At 50.3% G+C, this 20,622-nt stretch overlaps 1 protein-coding gene across 3 annotated transcripts in view; it reads right to left on the minus strand.

Moving 5' to 3' along the window:
* The window catches only part of pam (peptidylglycine alpha-amidating monooxygenase), an 82,588-nt gene that overhangs the window by 7,833 nt on the left and 54,133 nt on the right, over window positions 1-20,622 (minus strand). For all 3 annotated transcript variants that reach the window (XM_064309452.1, XM_064309453.1, XM_064309455.1), the window contains 8 exons: window positions 17,115-17,244; window positions 10,736-10,852; window positions 10,002-10,074; window positions 9,606-9,816; window positions 7,922-8,125; window positions 7,178-7,293; window positions 5,873-5,972; window positions 1,026-1,079 (listed from right to left, as the gene is read on the minus strand). In XM_064309452.1, coding sequence (XP_064165522.1) covers window positions 1,026-1,079; window positions 5,873-5,972; window positions 7,178-7,293; window positions 7,922-8,125; window positions 9,606-9,816; window positions 10,002-10,074; window positions 10,736-10,852; window positions 17,115-17,244 — 1,005 coding nt within the window. The remainder of the gene's footprint in view (window positions 1-1,025; window positions 1,080-5,872; window positions 5,973-7,177; window positions 7,294-7,921; window positions 8,126-9,605; window positions 9,817-10,001; window positions 10,075-10,735; window positions 10,853-17,114; window positions 17,245-20,622) is intronic.

The following is a 20,622-nucleotide window of genomic DNA, read 5'->3' on the forward strand; positions in this document are numbered from 1 at the left end:
TGAATCACACTAAAGCGCAGTTGATCAAGCTTTAAATGGCAGGAAATCAAGAAGGCAAGGCCGGAGCCAGGAACGGCAGAATAAGCAGCGACTCAGCCCGTGACCGTCTCTATCCTCCTCCTCCTGTGCTGCAGAGCTACTCCAGCGCCTTATTTCCCCCGAGACTAAAACACACACCCGCACATCTCTTTGAGCTCATCAGTCTTTTCCAAGGGCGTTTCTCCCGCTCCGACGTCCGGGAGAAACAGCTTACTGCTGTACAAATCCTTCCTTCCGCACAGACGCGGAGCGTTAAAGGTGACAAAACATGACGGAGGGACGCGGAGCTGCGGAAATGTCAGCTGCTCGACAGGCCGTGACATCACGCCGCGGTGCAGGGGAAAGAGGGAGAACTAACACACACCAATCCTACCCCCCCGCCCCCCCTCCCACCCACTCATTTCTGCCGAGGCTTCTGTGCTACAGTTTGGTCTTAATGTAAGGCAGTGGTTTTAATGGCACAGAGAACAGCAGAAAGAGCCAAGCCTAAATTCAGCTCTGCAACTGCAGCACACTTAATGCTCAATGATGAGGTTAATGCTTGCATTTTTTTTGTTGTTGCATTAATTGCAAACACTGTTCTGCCAATTTCAGAGTCTATGAAACACAGTGCTTCACAAGAGGACAAAAAACTGGCGACTGACTCATTGCAGATATTAGAAGTTAAACACAAAACACACTGTACCCTAACTGAACCCTAACCCTTACTACAGAGAGAACGACACAGAGGTGGGGAAATGGCACACTGTACTCAGTCTCCCACATGCCTGTCATTTCTAACATTTACAGAGTTATTTGGAAAGATGTAAAACATGCATGGATGCATGGATGCAGGGATACATGCATTAAGCGCATGCTAAATATTTAGCTTCATCTCCAGCATGCTTGGAACAGAGGAGGCTCTAGTCTAGACTAAAAGCACATTCAGTTTATATCTGTTGTCCATTAAATAATTCTATTATAGTAATGGATTGCGCATAAAATACCTTCAATTTCTTGAACTTCAATTCCACCTTTTTTAACAGAACGATGTTCAGCTTCTGAAAAAGGAAGATAATCAAATCAGCACCAAGGTATTCAAGGAAACCATTACCAAATTTTCAACCATTTTCAATCTGTTATACACAGGTTAAGTAATGGGACAAAAACACACTTATCATATACCAATTAAACCCTGAAAACGGGCATGCCCTCAACTCCCATTTAAAAAATTGAGCTTTGAAAACAAAAAAGGAATTCTCCAGAAATCATTTAGCAATAAAAATAATAATGCAATCAATTATTTCCGGAACAAGTGAAAACTTTGGGCCTAAGGCTTAATGCTGAAGGTGAGACTGTAAGGAAATGCTTAGGCTGGGGAAAGAATCCTGCTCTTCAGCCTGTGCAAACAGAAGCATGCCAGGCTGTGCACTTTAGCCTGTGCAAACAGAAGGATGCCAGGCTGTGAGTTGTTAGCCTGTGCAAACAGAAGGATGCTAGACTGTGCACTTTAGCCTGTGCAAACAGAAGGATGCCAGACTGTGCACTTTAGCCTGTGCAAACAGAAGGATGCCAGACTGTGCACTTTAGCCTGTGCAAACAGAATGATGCCAGGCTGTGAGTTTTAGCCTGTGCAAACAGAAGGATGCCAGGCTGTGAGTTTTAGCCTGTGCAAACAGAAGGATGCCAGGCTGTGAGTTTTAGCCTGTGCAAACAGAAGGATGCCAGGCTGTGAGCTTTAGCCTGTGCAAACAGAATGATGCCAGGCTGTGAGCTTTATCCTGTGCAAACAGAAGGATGCCAGGCTGTGAGCTTTAGCCTGTGCAAACAGAATGATGCCAGGCTGTGAGCTTTAGCCTGTGCAAACAGAATGATGCCAGGCTGTGAGCTTTATCCTGTGCAAACAGAAGGATGCCAGGCTGTGAGCTTTAGCCTGTGCAAACAGAAGGATGCCAGGCTGTGTGCTTTAGCCTGTGCAAACAGAAGGATGCCAGGCTGTGAGTTTTAGCCTGTGCAAACAGAAGGATGCCAGGCTGTGAGCTTTAGCCTGTGCAAACAGAAGGACGCCAGGCTGTGAGTTCTAGCCTGTGCAAAGAGAAGGATGCCAAGGCTGGCTGCTGGATGGCTCTTCCTGTTAAGGCACTCTCCTAGCACATGGATCGGCCCCACAGTCTGGTGTGGAACCCTTGCTTTGTCTGCACTCTCCCAAATCTGTGGTTACAACAGTGAACGCTAATAAATCTAACTGGGTATTACAAATTGGCGGGGGGCGGGGGGGGGGAGCATTAAATAAAAGGTTTTAAAGTCTGATTCATATTATGTGCTTTAGTGAATAAAAAGCAGTGCATTTATTATCTAATCACGTTATTAAGGGCCAAATGACGGCAGTCTTACAGCACCAAATTGTTTACTGCCAAATCAGTCTGAGGGTCAGCTCACGCAATTAAAAAAGTGAAATTGCAAAACTGAAATTACACTGCCAAGGTAGCATTGGCAGTTAATGAAGCAACGTTAGAAAGTTTTGTCAACTCAATTAGTGCTTATGAGACGCGTCAAGAGCTTTTGTACTAGGCAACAACGACATGGCGGATTTCAACTGGCTGCCCACACGCGTCCACGGCAACAAGGACCCGAATGACGACGTGAGCGCACTGTGAATGAGTCCGTGCAAGCCCTTTAAAGAGCACGTCCCTGCTCATCTTCACCCACCACCTCTCCGTCTGATTTCTCCCGCGCACCTGACCTCAGCAGCTCCCAAGTCTCATATCAAGGGAGCTTCTGAACTCCTGAATTAAACTCCTAAATTACAGGGCTAAATTGCAGCCTAATTGAAATTCATGCAGCTGAACTCCCAGGAGACCTCAGCTGATCAGGTCTGTTTGTAGATTTTGGAGGCTAAGGCAATTTAGGCAATGGAGAAACCACACTGGCTCTTTCATGTCTGGGGTGTCCTTGTTTATTTTATTTTCATTTTATATTGTTTATTTTTTATTTTTTTAAGCATTCTGGCTTGCATTCACACATAAAAGGCGCTAATTAAGCAGTTAACAAGTGCAAGCACATAGTTGCACACAAACCTGTCCACTCCTTCACACCTCTAACCATAAAACACTGACAAGAAAGGTGTGCTAAGGGAGTATTGTTTTAGGACCTTCTCCACTGTTAAAGGGATTATTTTAGGACCTTCTCCACTGTTAAAGGGATTATTTTAGGACCTTCTCCACTGTTAAAGGGATTATTTTAGGACCTTCTCCACTGTTAAAATGATTATTTTAGGACCTTCTTCACAGTTAAAATGATTATTTTAGGCCCTTCTTCATTGTTAAAGGGATTATTTTAGAACCTTCTCCACTGTTAAAGGGATTATTTTAGTACCTTCTTCACTGTTAAAATGATTATTTTAGGACCTTCTTCACTGCCAAAGGAATTATTTTAGGACCTTCTGCACTATTAAAGAGATTATTTTAGGACCTTCTCCACTGTTAAAGGGATTATTTTAGGACCTTCTCCACTGCCAAAGGAATTATTTTAGGACCTTCTCCACTATTAAAGAGATTATTTTAGGACCTTCTCCACTGTTAAAGGGATTATTTTAGGACCTTCTGCACTATTAAAGAGATTATTTTAGGACCTTCTCCACTGTTAAAGGGATTATTTTAGGACCTTCTCCACTGTTAAAGGGATTACTTTAGGACCTTCTCCACTGTTAAAGGGATTATTTTAGGACCTTCTGCACTATTAAAGAGATTATTTTAGGACCTTCTCCACTATTAAAGGGATTACTTTAGGACCTTCTGCACTATTAAAGAGATTATTTTAGGACCTTCTCCACTGCCAAAGGGATTATTTTAGGACCTTCTCCACCGTTAAAGGGATTATTTTAGGACCATCTCCACTGTTAAAGGGATTATTTTACGACCTTCTCCACTATTAAAGAGATTATTTAAAGTCAGTGGAAAGGGGAATCTGTCGATTCTGCATGTTTCATAGGCCGAAAAGTAAAATGATGATATATATATTTTTTTAAATGACAACACTGTCAAGTGCATTAAAACCCTGACGCGGTTCAACTGCGCGGGGTCCACAAACGCGCTTCTGAAGGGCGCCAGGCAGCCGCTCTCACCGCACAACAGCCCGCCACTTCAGAGCAGCGTGAGAGTGCATGATGGGACGCGGGCAGGACGCCCGATCATTGTGTTTTTCCCCCCCCCCTCGTTTTTTTTACGCTCGTAAAACCGCACAGCGCTCCGCTCCACTCCACTCCACTCCACCAGTCAGTGCGTTTGAGTGAAGTAAACAGGAAATGCCATTCCCGCAATCACCAATCAGAGGGGGCGCAATAGAATGTGGTAAAACATTAATACTGGGCAATAAGCCCAGCCAGTTGCCTATACTAGGTGAATCTAAAAATGTCACTATACTTGTACAGGACAGGTCTTAAAATATTTCCTGGTGACCATTTTATTTTATTTTTTATGCTGCTTAGAGGCTAATAATTTACAAAACAATGTGTAAACGGGATAGTATTTATCGCTCCTGTGCATACGAAGTAGATTCTTCCTGAAAATATGCACATTACTTGGTATTCTGTCACTAGCAGAAGTCACAGAGAGGGCTTGAACAATATGAATTTAACACCGAACACTTTATCTAGCGAGCGTCAAAACTCACGTACAGCTCCAGTAGTGTTTTAAAGATTTTAAACGCAGCCAAACCCAAAACAAAGAAAGTGTAGAAAGCACAGACTGGGGTGCACCAAACCTGTCAGAAAGCGGACACCTCCGGGCCAAGAGGATCAAAACAACAAAGGGAGAAACAGGATGACCGTTTGAGGACACAATGAATTTCTCAGAGTTTTTATTTCTCCTCGTTTATCGTGATCAAACGGCGCTCACGGTGGACTGCAGTTGGCCGCCCCAGGCTGACAGTCAGGTAGCCCTGCTAAACAGCATCATACGCCCTGCCTCGCGAAACCTTCCACAGAATGGCAGTTTCCTGACAGAACGGCGTCATTGTTGATAGCGTTATTCTAAACGCTCCATCAGCCAGACAATTCTTAATCCACAGACCTGTGGCTCGTTCAATAACAACAACAACAAAAACTACTTTCAGAAGGAAGCCAGGAATCACATCCTCCCCGGTATTGAGAAACTGGATGCTGGATATTCACTGACCCTCCTACAGAAGGATAACAGCTCTATTAAACCTTGTGCTACAAGGCTCAATCTACTCCAGTCTCAAACCACAGGCTGATCCAGCAGAGAACGGAAGAGGACCTGAGCAAAGTCCCAAGTGAAAATGACTAAATTACTAACACACACAAAGCAAAAAGAAAAAACACATTGTGAAAATAGGAACATTTTCAATGTGGAAAAATCCAACATCCAACTCATACACAAAGCACATAAAAGAGAAAAACAGGGATTTTTTTTTGTTGTTGAAGTGATGAGACATTCTGGCCCATAATAGAACTGAATCAGGCTGGGTTTCCAGACAGACCTAACCAGTCGAGCCCTGATCAGCTAACGTGGCCGATTTTCTAGCTATTGCTTACTCTTGGTGCCAATCAACACATCACAATTTTACCCAACTGCGTGAAGCTATATTTCCATATTCCATTGTCAGTAGTCGTACGTCTCCAAAATATGAGAAAAAATGATTTTATTGGAGAAAGGATGGGTCAGAGGAAATGGCCCCATTTCCTGTTTACACGCTGAAAATCATTTCATTATTCACCGTTTATAATACTGATTACCAAAGAGCGAATCATCCTCTGGCGGCACCTCAGCCCAATCGAGGTACATGGAAAAAGATCCGGATGCAATATCATGTGAGAATCTGAAGCTTTACTCACTCTCATCAGACACAAACTTTATAACGGCGTCCGTGGCTGCGTCCCCGACAAACACGCTCCCGTCTCCGGTGACGACGATGTCGTGCGGCATTTTGAACTCCTGAGCAAAGAGGGGAAGAGCGAAAGGACGTTTAAATTTGGGATGGGATGGGTGTGCGGAGAATTAACATGGCGATGTACAATCAGTGGGGCGTCCATTTAGCAGGTAAACAGACCAGCCTGTTCCCGCTATGCCAACTGTAGCGCTATAAGGAAAACAGAACAGGCTGTTCCCGCTACGCTAACTGTAGCGCTATAAGGAAAACAGACCAGCCTGTTCCCGCTACGCTAGCACAGCGCTATAAGGAAAACAGACCAGCCTGTTCCCGCTACGCTAACTGTAGCGCTATAAGGAAAACAGACGAGCCTGTTCCCGCTACGCTAACTGTAGCGCTATAAGGAAAACAGACCAGCCTGTTCCCGCTACGCTAACTGTAGCGCTATAAGGAAAACAGACCAGCCTGTTCCCGCTACGCTAACTGTAGCGCTATAAGGAAAACAGACCAGCCTGTTCCGCTACGCTAACTGTAGCGCTATAAGGAAAACAGACCAGCCTGTTCCCGCTACGCTAGCTGTAGCGCTATAAGGAAAACAGACGAGCCTGTTCCGCTACGCTAACTGTAGCGCTATAAGGAAAACAGACCAGCCTGTTCCCGCTACGCTAACTGTAGCGCTATAAGGAAAACAGACCAGCCTGTTCCCGCTACGCTAACTGTAGCGCTATAAGGAAAACAGACCAGCCTGTTCCCGCTACGCTAACTGTAGCGCTATAAGGAAAACAGACCAGCCTGTTCCCGCTACGCTAACTGTAGCGCTATAAGGAAAACAGACCAGCCTGTTCCCGCTACGCTAACTGTAGCGCTATAAGGAAAACAGACCAGCCTGTTCCCGCTACGCTAACTGCAGCGCTATAAGGAAAACAGACCAGCCTGTTCCCGCTACGCTAACTGTAGCGCTATAAGGAAAACAGACCAGCCTGTTCCTGCTACGCTAACTGTAGCGCTATAAGGAAAACAGACCAGCCTGTTCCCGCTACGCTAACTGTAGAGCTATAAGGAAAACAGACCAGCCTGTTCCCGCTACGCTAACTGTAGTGCTATAAGGAAAACAGACCAGCCTGTTCCCGCTACGCTAACTGTAGCGCTATAAGGAAAACAGACCAGCCTGTTCACGCTACGCTAACTGCAGCGCTATAAGGAAAACAGACCAGCCTGTTCCCGCTACGCTAGCCCAGTGCGCTAAAGGAAACCGTGGAGACAGACCCACCTGCGTGTCGGGGCTGAAGGAGTCGAGGAGCTCCTTGGTTGAATAATTAATGACGAACCCTCTCGGAGCCGACTGGCCATAAGGGGGCGCTCCGTTCACCGCGTATATCAGACCGCCTGAAAGCACACAAGCACATGAGCGACACGAGGCACAAGGAGGACCCACCGAACCGGCAGGCTCACCGGACAGCCCAGCACTGCCGCACAGCCACGCTCCCATCCTCTGCCTCTGCACTGCAGGAGCCGGCGCTGGGGGTTTCTCTGGCGCGGTACTACAGAACAGAACATCCGCAGCCAGAGGCCGGCCCCCGCTGACACCCCCTAATGAAATTTCAGGGGGACGCGTTTGAAGTCGGGTCTGCTTTGGTTTCAGCAGCACGATGGATCTGCATGACCCACTTTACACGGAAGCCAGTAATTTTTCATTTTCTCTTTTTTTTCCGAAGCAAAGATTCATCCGAACGTTCATTTGAAGGTGCCCAGCCATCTTTGATTGCGTTTATTAATTAATGATATCGCATCAAAGGTTAGCCGGTAGCCAGTAAAAATAAGAGATTCGCCTGCAGTTCAGAACCAAGGCCTTAAAAAACAGTCAATAACCGCTGCTATGCTCGACTTAGTCATCCTGGGTTAATCGGTTAGCTATGGCCAATAGGACGGGGCACGGCAGTAACGCCTGCCTTCTCTTCAGCCTATAAAATGGCGGCAGAGCGGTCGGTGGGCTAGACGCACGCCCGGGACGCACCGTGGTCGGGGGCGTAGGAGACGGCGAACACCTCGTCGCCGAACTCGGCCTTCTTTATCTCCTTGACGAACTCGCCGGTGTCGGCCAGGAAGCACTGGATCCGCCCGTTCTCCCGGTCGGCCACGCACACCTCCCGCCGGTCCGGCAGGAACGCCAGGCTGTGCGGGATCCGGAACTGGACCCGCTTCCGCCGGTCCGCCGACCCTGAGGGGGAAAAAACACACAAAAACAGGATGTGACATCATTCCATTCCATTACATTACATCACAGGCACTGAGCAGACGCTCTTATCCAGAGCGACTTACACAACATTATACACAGAATTTACACTGAATCCATTTATACAGCTGGATAAATACTGAAGCAACGCAGGTTAAGTACCTTGCTCAAGGGTACAACGGCAGTATCCCACTCGGGAATCGAACCTGCAACCTTTAGGTTACTAGACCAACTCCTTACTCATTATACTACACTGCCACCCAAAGTGCATCACACAATGTGCGCCGTCCAAACTGTGATGCCGATTTTACAGTCTTCTGGTCGCTTCGAAGGAATCCATAATTCTACTCGCAGAGTGAGAAAATGTTTTTGTATGGAAGACATTACATTCCGCGAAGGATGTGGGTCACCACACATTCCTAATCTGTGTCAGTCGGATCAGAATTAAGTGAAATCCGCACACCTCGACTCTAACATACCCTTTGATGTCAAAGTAGGGATTATAGAAAATAAATAAATAAATAAATAACCTGAAGCAAAATGACAAAAAAAAAACCCCAGTGCCAAAATTTTCTGAATTTAATCCTGCATCCACACGCTTTCAATTTCACGTTCAGAAAGATCGATTCCGCCCGCAGCCGCGCTTTCGAAGCAGAACGGGTGAAATCATTTCCCCTCGCCATCCCGATCGCGGGCAGCCCACGCCGGCCTGCCTCCCGCGCAGAGCCGAGCTCCAGAGGCGGGTTATCTGGAGCGCGCGCAGAGCATCGGGCTTAAGATGGAGGCGTAGAGAACAGCCCGCGTCCTTATCAGGAGCAGCGGTGGCCCTCCTGGTAGGCACAGAGCAGCCCTGTCTACGGCCCGTTTGTACTCCAGGAAGCAGCGTTATTACATTATTGCGTGCGTGAGAGTGAATTTTTCCCCGTCTCCAGAGAGCGAGGGCGGGTGTGGCGATGCCGTCCTCTGAAACTCGACAGGGCCAAGGCCTGCGTTTACCCGACTGTCTCTAAATCCAACCCAAAAAAAAGCTTCACATCTCACAGGAGCCGGTTGAAATGTCGCTGAGGCATGTATTTCGTGACCTTGCCGCATTCTGCTACAACAGCAATAGAACATATTTGATTATATAAGCAGATAAGGGTAGGGTGCAAAATAGTCACTGGGTCCTCCTGTAGTACTGTGTGTGGCTTGTAGGGTGTCAAACAGTGACTGCCTCTCCTGTAGTACTGTGTGGTCTTAAGGGTATAAAATAGTCACTGGCTCTCCTGTAGTACTGTGTGGTCTTAAGGGTGTAAAATAGTGACTGGCTCTCCTGTAGTACTGTGTGGTCTTAAGGGTGTAAAATAGTCACTGGCTCTCCTGTAGTACTGTGTGGTCTTAAGGGTATAAAATAGTCACTGGCTCTCCTGTAGTACTGTGTGGTCTTAAGGGTATAAAATAGTGCCTGAAAGAGGTGCTTCAGTACCTGCTCCCCAGTGCGCCAGGTACTTCCCCTCGGGCGAAAATTTAAGGATGCGGGCGTTGCAGTAGCCGTCGGACACGTAGACGTTCCCCGTCAGCGGGTCTACCGCCACGTCGGTGGGCTGGCAGAAGTGGCTCGTGTCACTTCCTGGTTCGAAAGGTCGTCCCAGGACCACCTGCGGCTTGTCACTCCCGTCACTGCCCAATTTAAACACCTTTTTTAAAAAAAGAGTGGGAAAATCAGCTGTCAAACAGACGTTTCCAAGGTGACGCACACAGCTTGGTTCATGCAAAAAGCAAATGCAGAATCCGTCTGCAGGCAGTTAGCGTAAACGAGCCATCTTTCTGCTGTTTCTCCCACACACCCTCGATTGGAAGCCAGAAGGAAGAGTTTGTTTACCTGGTGGAGAGCCACGTCCGTCACCCAGTAGTTGTTGTCCTTGTCTGTGGTTATTCCATGCGGCAAGTAGAACCTGACACACACACACACACACACACACAGAGGAGGAAATGTTCCTAAAATTGTTGCAGGTAACAGATGAAGCAGCGCTACGGGGAAATGAAACGGCGCTAAGCGGTCGTTAGCCGCTCCGCTGGAGCGCTGAGGTGAGGAGTCTGAAGGCCGGGGCGGGGGGGTGGAAGATCTGGGGCTGAGCGCTAGATGAGATCTGAGGCCGGGTAGGGGGGGGTTCAGTCTGGGCTGGAGCGCTGAGGTGAGGAGTCTGAAGGCCGGGGGTGAGGGGGGGCGCGGGGGGGGGGGTTCGAGTCTGGGGCTGGAGCGCTAAGGTGAGGAGTCTGAAGGCCGGGGGGTGAGGGGGGGGCGGGGGGGGGGTGGGGTTCGAGTCTGGGGCTGGAGCGCTGAGGGAGGAGTCTGAAGGCCGGGGGTGAGGGGGGGGGGGGGGGGGGGGGTTCGAGTCTGGGGCTGGAGCGCTAAGGTGAGGAGTCTGAAGGCCGGGGGGTGAGGGGGGGGGGGGGGGTTCGAGTCTGGGGCGGAGCGCTAAGGTGAGGTGTCTGAAGGCCGGGGGGCGGGGGGGGGGGGGGATTCGAGTCTGGGGCTGGAGCGCTGAGGTGAGGAGTCTGAAGGCCAGGGGGAGGGGGGGTGGGGGTGAGGGGGGGGGGCGCGGGGGGGCTCACATGTTCCGGCCGGACGCCTTCAGGACGGTGCCCTTGGCGGGGTCCACCAGCAGGATGGTGGACTGCTGGATGGGACCCAGAGACCGCTGCTGGTACTCGAATCGGCTGTCGAAGGAACTGGAGAAAGAGAAGGAGAGCAGAAATTTAGACTTAAAAAATTAGGAATCGATACATTTTCAACTGTTCTGGACACACCGTCTATTGCACCGCCCAACGCACGTTGCTGAGAATGAGTGTACAGCAGACCACAGAACTACTGAATAGGGTGGAGGTGAAAAGGACAAAATCACTGATTCCACTTGTGGCGGGACTCAGCCATGGAGCCGTTGCCACCACAGTCGGGGCCCAAGAGCTCACTGATCAGCTCATTCTCATTCAGGATGGTCTGGACCCAAACGCACATAAATATGATTCATCTCGCAAGCGTGCGGGGTCACACCGCATCATCAATGCTCAGCACACCGGTTCCAGTCCACGCTCAGCACGGTTTTAGGGGCATACTGTTTATAATATCAATAAATGCTCAGGTCAGGCAGGTCAAATTCAGGTGGTGTTGTGACTCCTGAGTGGAAATCACATCTCTCTCTCCCTCCCCCCCTCCCCCCCCGGCTAAACTGATCAGTGATGTCAGACCCTCTCCATCAGGCCGGGCTGGTCATGTTGCTGCACACGCTGGTGGACCGAGACGTGTTGTGATGACAACATTACCGAGGGTCTAAAATACTGTGATGTGACTCGTCTGTCCAAGCCCAACCCACCCCCCTACACGATCCCGTCCGATTGGTTCGCTCCCGCTTCCAAACCAGGGGTTCCCCTGGCAAGTCCCTCACAGGGAACATGGGCGAGTGAAGGGGGTGAAATGGCAGCGGTAAATTTGGATCCACCCCCCCCCCCCCACCAAACACGCGAAAATATCGCCATGCCGTTCTCGCGCCCGCACACAACCCGCCAAAGCCCCCCCCCCCCCACCACCCCTGAAGCGCTCGTTAGTTACCGTCCCCCCACACGTTCCCGTTTGATGAATTTGGGGGCAGTCCCGCGACAAGATCCCGGAGCGCGGCGAGAGCAGCGGCGGTAACTAAGGCCGCGGGTTTGATGAATGTGCGAGAGGAACGCCTTGGCTCACCCGCTGCGCTGCCTCATTAAATCAGCCCCACCCCATTTACCTGCTCGCCATCTCCCCCAGCCCCACCCCCCCCAGCCCCCCCCCAGCCCCCACCCCCAGCCTCACCCCATTTACCTGCTCGCCATCTCCCCCCAGCCCCACCCCCCCAGCCCCCCAGCCCCCAGCCCCCAGCCTCATCCCATTTACCTGCTCGCCCCCCCCCTGCCCCCAGCCCCCAGCCTCATCCCATTTACCTGCTCGCCCCCCCCCCTGCCCCCAGCCCCCAGCCTCATCCCATTACCTGCTCCCCCCCCCCCCTGCCCCCAGCCCCACCTCATCCCATTTACCTGCTCCCCCCCCCCTGCCCCCAGCCCCCAGCCTCATCCCATTTACCTGCTCGCCCCCCCCCCGCCCCCAGCCCCAGCCTCATCCCATTTACCGCTGCCCCCCCCCCAGCCCCAGCCTCATCCCATTTACCTGCTCGCCCCCCCCCTGCCCCCGCCCACAGCCCCCAGCCTCATCCCATTTACCTGCTCGCCCCCCCCCTCCCCCCCCCCCCGCCCCCCCACAGCCCCCAGCCTCATCCATTTACCTGCTCGCCCCCCCCCCCCCCCCCCCCCCGCCCCCCGCCCCCAGCCCCAGCCTCATCCCATTTACCTGCTCGCCCCCCCCTCGCCCCCCCCCCCCTGCCCCCGCCCCAGCCCCAGCCTCATCCCATTTACCTGCTCGCCCCCCCCCCCTCGCCCCCCTGCCCCCCCCACAGCCCCCAGCCTCATCCCATTTACTGCTCGCATCTCCCCCTCTCGCCCCCCCTGCCCCCAGCCCCCAGCCCCCAGCCTCATCCCATTACCTGCTCGTACCCCCCCCTCGCCCCCTCCGCCCACAGCCCCCAGCCCCCACTGGCTGCGCTCCGAGACGCTCCTCCAAGGACGACACCCCCCCCTCACCCCACCCCACCCTCCCCACTACACGACTCATCACCCTGTTATTCCAGAGACGCCGTTTGGGGGGGCATTAATATTAGGCGGCGGTGCAGATGACACGGGGCAGACCACTGAAGCTGAGAGCGGGGCCGTTACATCAAATTACCCCTCTGAGATCGCGCTAACAGCTGCGGTCAGCAGAACAGACACAGGTGCCTGATGGGAAGCTGGAGGACTAAATCACAGCTTCATTTTTTTTTTTTTTGCTCCGGCACTGTAGAACGTGGACGGTCAATAATTTAAAAGTTAATTGGCTGTTCTGTAATTTTCTGACAATCCCCGTTAAAGAAAACCATTTACAGCGAGCGGCGATGCATTTTGTCACACCTTTCACAAACTATTAGAAAGGGAAATGACTAAGCACATTTTTTTCCTTCGGTCTCATCTTTTTTCCCCCCTACTGTTCAGCGGTGTGAAAGAGGGTTCAAGTCCTTTTGTTATTTGTTTGTCCTTGATGTTGTTTCCCTCGAAGGGCAACCGTGAAAAATGCACATGCTAATAATGACTCATGTTACAGTTATCTTAAAACACGCGCACTCAATTTCACCCTCGAATTCGGAGGTTTTGAGGAAAAGGTCGGCGGGGATTGGGAAATTAACCCCAGACCCCAGGGAAAGTGTCTAATTGGTTGTTTAATGCGCACGCCAGGCGCAGCCAATGGCCCGCGCTGATTTGGAAAGACTTATTGTGCATGCCAAACCCCCCCCCCCCCCTCCCCCGTTCCCCATTAGCACCACGCACTGTGCCGTGAAGAAGCTGCAACACCGCGTTCACAGGTCTGCCAATTCATTAAACGCAGGAAGCATGGAATCATTCACTTTCCTAATTCACATAACTTTGGAAAGCCTTCCATCCATTCCATTATCTAACCCACTGACTCCTGGTCGGGAGTGGGGGGTGGGGGAGTGGGAGGTGGCGGGGGGGAGCTGGAACCAATCCCAGCATTCATTAGGCTAAAAGGGAATACACCCTGGACGGGTCGCCAGTCCAGCGAGCACACACACCATTCGCTCACACTCATCGCTCAAACCCACGGCCAATTCAGAGTCTCTGATTAGCCTGACCTGCACGTCCATGGTCTGTGGGAGCAAACCGGAGTACCCGGAGTACCATGCAACATGCAAACTCCACACAGAAAGGCCCCGGCCGGGATTCGAACCCAGGACCTTCTAAGCTCTGTGTTCACTCTATGTTCAGGTACTTTATGAAAGCGTGAGGTTGGCTGATTCTGCTGATCACAGACTTGCATGTCAGGGGTCAGCAGACATGCTCCCTCGATTGACAGAAAACGGGCTGAACGGTCAGAAGCCACCGCAGAAACTTCACAGGCAACCTCCCGCACCAGCACGGCACGGCCATTTATAAAACATCACACAGTTTAACTCAGTAAGAATAACAGACAGCACGCAGGCGGTTCGGTCTGTAACTCAGTAAGAATAACAGACAGCGCGCAGGCGGTTCCGTCTGTAACTCAGTAAGAATAACAGACAGCGCGCAGGCGGTTCCGTCTGTAACTCAGTAAGAATAACAGACAGCGCGCAGGCGGTTCGGTCTGTAACTCAGTAAGAATAACAGACAGCGCGCGGGCGGGTTCGGTCTGTAACTCAGTAAGAATAACAGACAGCGCGTGGGCGGAACGGTCTGTAACTCAGTAAGAATAACAGACAGCGTGCAGGCGGTTCGGTCTGTAACTCAGTAAGAATAACAGACAGCGTGCAGGCGGGTTCGGTCTGTAACTCAATAAGAATAACAGACAGCGCGCAGGCGGTTCGGTCTGTAACTCAGTAAGAATAACAGACAGCGCGCAGGCGGGTTCAGTCTGTAACTCAGTAAGAATAACAGACAGCGTGCAGGGGTTCGGTCTGTAACTCAGTAAGAATAACAGACAGCGTGCAGGCGGTTCGGTCTGTAACTCAGTAAGAATAACAGACAGCGCGCAGGCGGTTCGGTCTGTAACTCAGTAAGAATAACAGACAGCGTGCAGGCGGTTCGGTCTGTAACTCAGTAAGAATAACAGACAGCGTGCAGGCGGGTTCGGTCTGTAACTCAGTAAGAATAACAGACAGCGTGCAGGCGGTTCGGTCTGTAACTCAGTAAGAATAACAGACAGCGCGCAGGCGGTTCGGTCTGTGACTCAGTAAGAATAACAGACAGCGTGCAGGCGGTTCGGTCTGTAACTCAGTAAGAATAACAGACAGCGCGCGGGCGGTTCGGTCTGTAACTCAGTAAGAATAACAGACAGCGCGCAGGCGGTTCGGTCTGTAACTCAGTAAGAATAACAGACAGCGCGCAGGCGGGTTCGGTCTGTAACTCAGTAAGAATAACAGACAGCGTGCAGGCGGTTCGGTCTGTTACTCAGTAAGAATAACAGACAGCGCGCAGGCGGTTCGGTCTGTAACTCAGTAAGAATAACAGACAGCGCGCGGGCGGTTCGGTCTGTAACTCAGTAAGAATAACAGACAGCGCGCGGGCGGTTCGGTCTGTAACTCAGTAAGAATAACAGACAGCGCGCAGGCGGTTCGGTCTGTAACTCAGTAAGAATAACAGACAGCGCGTAGGCGGAACGGTCTGTAACTCAGTAAGAATAACAGACAGCGCGCAGGCGGTTCGGTCTGTAACTCAGTAAGAATAACAGACAGCGCGCAGGCGGTTCGGTCTGTTACTCAGTAAGAATAACAGACAGCGCGCAGGCGGTCCGGTCTGTAACTCAGTAAGAATAACAGACAGCGCGCGGGCGGTCCGGTCTGTAACTCAGTAAGAATAACAGACAGCGCGCGGGCGGTTCGGTCTGTAACTCAGTAAGAATAACAGACAGCGCGCAGGCGGTTCGGTCTGTAACTCAGTAAGAATAACAGACAGCGCGCGGGCGGAACGGTCTGTAACTCAGTAAGAATAACAGACAGCGCGCAGGCGGGTTCGGTCTGTAACTCAGTAAGAATAACAGACAGCGCGCAGGTGGTTCGGTCTGTAACTCAGTAAGAATAACAGACAGCGCGCAGGCGGGTTCGGTCTGTAACTCAGTAAGAATAACAGACAGCGCGCAGGCGGGTTCGGTCTGTAACTCAGTAAGAATAACAGACAGCGCGCAGGCGGTTCGGTCTGTAACTCAGTAAGAATAACAGACAGCGCGCAGGCGGTTCGGTCTGTAACTCAGTAAGAATAACAGACAGCGCGCAGGCGGTTCGGTCTGTAACTCAGTAAGAATAACAGACAGCGCGCGGGCGGGTTCGGTCTGTAACTCAGTAAGAATAACAGACAGCGCGCGGGCGGTTTGGTCTGTAACTCAGTAAGAATAACAGACAGCGCGGGCGGATCGGTCTGTAACTCAGTAAAAATAACAGACAGTGTGCAGGCGGGTTCGGTCTGTAACTCAGTAAGAATAACAGACAGCGCGCAGGCGGTTCGGTCTGTAACTCAGTAAGAATAACAGACAGCGCGCGGGCGGGTTCGGTCTGTAACTCAGTAAAAATAACAGACAGTGTGCAGGCGGGTTCGGTCTGTAACTCAGTAAGAATAACAGACAGCGCGCAGGCGGTTCGGTCTGTAATAGCACAACTGGGTGGGAGTCTGAACGGGGTGAGAGACAGGCACTGGAAAAAAGGTTCACTGTACATGTTCCACAGGAACCGTTACAGGGCTGTTGCATCATGGGATGGGGGGAGAGAGAGAGAGAGAGAGAGAGAAAGGGGGTGGGGATGCAGAGGTCACATGGACACGTCTACCGAGAGGTGCATCACATCTGGGTCAAACGCTCTCTGTGATGTTTTAACTTTTCGGACCTCTGCAGATTACGGACACCTAACCCCTTCCCTCAGATGCCAAATATGGCCAAGTCCTCACCCATTTAGGGGGTGTTCTATTTAAGGCTTTATCATTTCAGATGCGAGCAACACAGAGACCCGTAAAATGGCTGAAATGAAGCAATGCTGTAAATCATAACATAATCATATATTTCTCTACAAATCAGCAGTTTTGGCTCATGAACCTCACTTTTGCATCATTTGCAAGTGGGAATTACTATCTGTTCTTCAGTATAGGGGTCTATGATATCTATGTGTCACAAACCTATCCAAAACCTCTCTAAAAATTAATAAAAAGCTTTCTGTCCGTTATAAATTATATACATTTTCCCCTTATGATGGGTTAAGATGAAACATTGATATCACACTGAAAAATAATGCAAAACCATTGTGACACACTGTGGTACACAAGCCTAAATAAGCGAATCATTCACTCTTCATTCATGTTGTTTTTCTGTGCTCTACAGTGTGTTAATCTTTCGTTCTCTTACCTGACCCCCCAGCGGTGGTCTCCCCGGTGGAAGATGACCAGGTTGTCGTCGGAGTCCAGGGCCAGGCCGGACACCTGGCCCAGCGTGAGCTGCACCTCCGGCCAGTCTGCCATCTCCGCCAGGTGGAACCCTGGACCGAGAAGAAAGCGGGGGGTGAGCAGACTCTTTAGCTGGCGCACACAGGCGCGTCCGTGTGTGTGACAAGTTTTACACAGGTAAGAGACGCCGGGGAAAGGATCGCCCCACGCAGTGAGGTTTGACGGCATGCAGGGAATTCTGGGTACCCTTCCGGTACCTACGCCGCGGTTTCTCTCCGCTCGCCGCCGTCTGGCGGAACGCTGAGCCCATCTGCTCCTGAGGCCCCCCGATCCGCCCCGACTCGACTCGTCTGCTCCGCGCCGCGAACGCGGCGGCCATTACGAGCAGAAGGGCATCGTCGCCGCGGCAGCCATGCCTGGCCAACCGCGCGCCGGGCCAAACGACTACAAGCTGCCGTCCAGCCGGGGAGGAGGGCAACCGCGGAATTATGGGTCCTGCGCTAGCCCGAAAAAACAGACTGTCCTCCATGTACTACACGCCTGCTCCGCCTCCTAATGCCATACCTGGAGAAGGGTTTGAGGGAGCAGACATTTTGTAGGCACCTGCTAAAACTGGCTAGCAGTCCAGGGGTGGCTGTGACTGGGATGCAAGCTAAACGACAGGATTGACTCCATCTAGAACTCCAGCGAACGCAGTCAAGAGATTAGCCTGATTTACAGAATATGAACCCGATAGGCTCAAAGTCCCGGCCACGCCATCTGGCTGCTCAAAGGGTGCACGGAATTTAGTTTTTTCTTAAAAAAGCATCTCAATGCAGTGAAGTTTCAAGGACAAAGCACAAGGGTGCCATTTTGTAGGTCTTAAGTTAAAATCCAGGCTTCTGGCATCGGGAATCATGTCATCTGCTGTGAATCATCAACAAACAAAAAAAACTCACCAAAAAAAAAACTCGGCAACCCAGAAATTTAAATCATTATACCTCCCTGTTCATTGCACACCCACCAATCCCCCTGAACTGGACAATACATTAACAAATCTAACGAAAACATATTTTAATGCAAAATACAACAACGCGTTCTCAAAATACCAATTACTGCCAATTTTTGTGTGTACTTTTTTGTCGATGTTGCAGAAAGCATGAGTATGATGAGACATGCAGAGCAATATGAAAACACAGACAGAAAACTGCTCAGATTGAAGTATAAACTACTCCCATTTACAAACTTATACTGATTTTGTATGCATTGAGGTTTGGATCATGCATCAGCAATATAGCAGTGCTCCTACTGGACTGGTCTGGAGTATGCACTTCATTTTAGAATTTAGGGTCCACAGTCACTCACGGTGAGGGATGGAGATTTCGGTAAAGCGGATGATCAGCACCACTTTACAGTGAAAGTAAAAAGGGGTGCTTCAGGGAGATCAGTGGGTGCTGTCAGGGATTTCGGGCCCCATGAAAAGATCTCACATTGGGCCCCTCCACCCCAGAAAATCTAACGTTCTAATATTTTCTGTGAGACTCTGTCTGCTCCCCCTCCCACATGGGAACTGCTGCCAGGGAATAAAATTTTTTAAAAATTTGTTACTTTTCTCAGAGGTGATTAATAATACACAACCGCCCTCGTTTTTTAAATTTAGCACAGCGCAAGTCGACAGATCTCCGGATAACTGAGCGCCAAAGTCTCTTAGTGATGCAGACCAACGGATAAAACAGAAAAATTCCATCACCGCCGACTTAAATGGGCAAATAGACACAACACAGAGTGAGGAAATGCTCCTTTTTCATACGACACCAAGAGAAGAAACAGGAGACAGGAAATGGAAATAAGTGGCGGGAAGCCATCGAAGGGACTGTATAAACGTAGACTATTACATACCAGTGCCATTGCCGGAGCAGTTAACGCTAGATAGGCTATTTTACTCTTAATGGTTGACGGCCTGTCAATCACACAGCAGCCCCAGCAAAGTCGACACGAGCCAAGTAATGTCTATAAAAAGCACGTAAGCGTTCAGGCGTGATGAGACGGCTAGATACTGCGCTCCACACCCGAAGCATGCAGTAATGGCGTTTACGTAACCGCATTCATATTTTAGGCGTTTTGCTGACACCCCGTATGCAGAGCAACTTGCAATTACTTCCACAAAGAAAAGGGGCGAGACTCATTAGTCATCGAACATTCCACGTAGTGATTAAGGAGAGTGAGAAGGTTTGGCCCTAACACACCGGCGATGGGTAATCCTTTTGTCACCAGAATTAGCATTACATAACTACTGACGTCTGTTGCCACGGTGATGGGGCGGGGGGTGGGGGGGCGTCCTTGACAGCTCATGTAACGGTGGCCTTTTCCAAACGATCACATGCATTAACGCTATACAATAGCCAATACAATATATAAAAATAGCCATGGCATCTTGTGATGAGACCTGTCGTAGAACAAGTGTCAAGAAATTGTAATGATCACCTTTGACCTCGGCATGAACCATCACGCACTATTTACCCACAATACACTGCAAGCATCTTTAAAAAATCTCAATTTTTCCAGTCCATTTTTTAAAATATAAAAAGCTGAATATCTGGAGGAAAATGAGTTTTGAGCACGTCCAAACCAGCATGCAGAAAAAAAATGCAGACGGATGCAGTATTAAAATTTATGTCTGGAATGAAACCTGGCCGTCAAAAAACTCCAGGACCATCCAATAAAAGACTGCGCTTCATTTCCCTAAAATAATCCACAGCAAAACTGCTAAATTGTTTTTTTTCTGCAGCAATAACTCGATAAGGTTTGCAGACACATACACAGACACACAATTATTTTCTTATTTCTTTCTTTTTTTTTTTTTTAAAGGGCCGGCTGTGTGTGTGTCTGTGTCTGTGTATGCGTCTGTAGGTGTGGGTGTGTCTGTGTCTGTGCGTGTGTCTGTGGCTGTGTCTGGAGCTGTATCTGTATCTGTGTCTGTGGCTGTGTCTGTAGGTGTGGGTGTGTCTGTGTCTGTGCGTGTGTCTGTGGCTGTGTATGCGTCTGTATGTGTGGGTGTGTCTGTGGCTGTGTCTGGAGCGGTCCCTGCATGCTGTGGCTGTGTCTATTAGGTGTGGTGAATGCGTCCTCAGGTCTGTGCGCTTGTCCTATGGCTTGTTTGTCTGCGTCGTAGGTTTGCGAGTTATGTCTTGTGGCTGTTCTTGAGCTTGTTTTTTGGATCTGTGCTGTGGCTGTGTCTGTAGGTGTGGGTGTGTGTGCCTGTGTCGTGGTGTGGTGGCTTGTGCGTTGTGCTGTGCTGCTGTCTGTGATCACTCGCGCTGTGTCTGTGTCTGTGTGTGTGTGTGTGTGTGTGCGTGTGTGTGTGTCTGTGTATGTGTGTGTGTGCGTGTGTCTGTGTCTGTGCCTGTCTGTGGCTGTGTCTGTGATCACTCGCGCTGTGTCTGTGATTACTCGCGCTGTGGCTGTGTCTGTGATCACTCGCGCTGCGTCTG

This window comes from Anguilla rostrata, chromosome 14 (genome assembly GCF_018555375.3).
Source record: "Anguilla rostrata isolate EN2019 chromosome 14, ASM1855537v3, whole genome shotgun sequence".
Classification (NCBI taxonomy): Eukaryota; Metazoa; Chordata; class Actinopteri; order Anguilliformes; family Anguillidae; genus Anguilla; species Anguilla rostrata.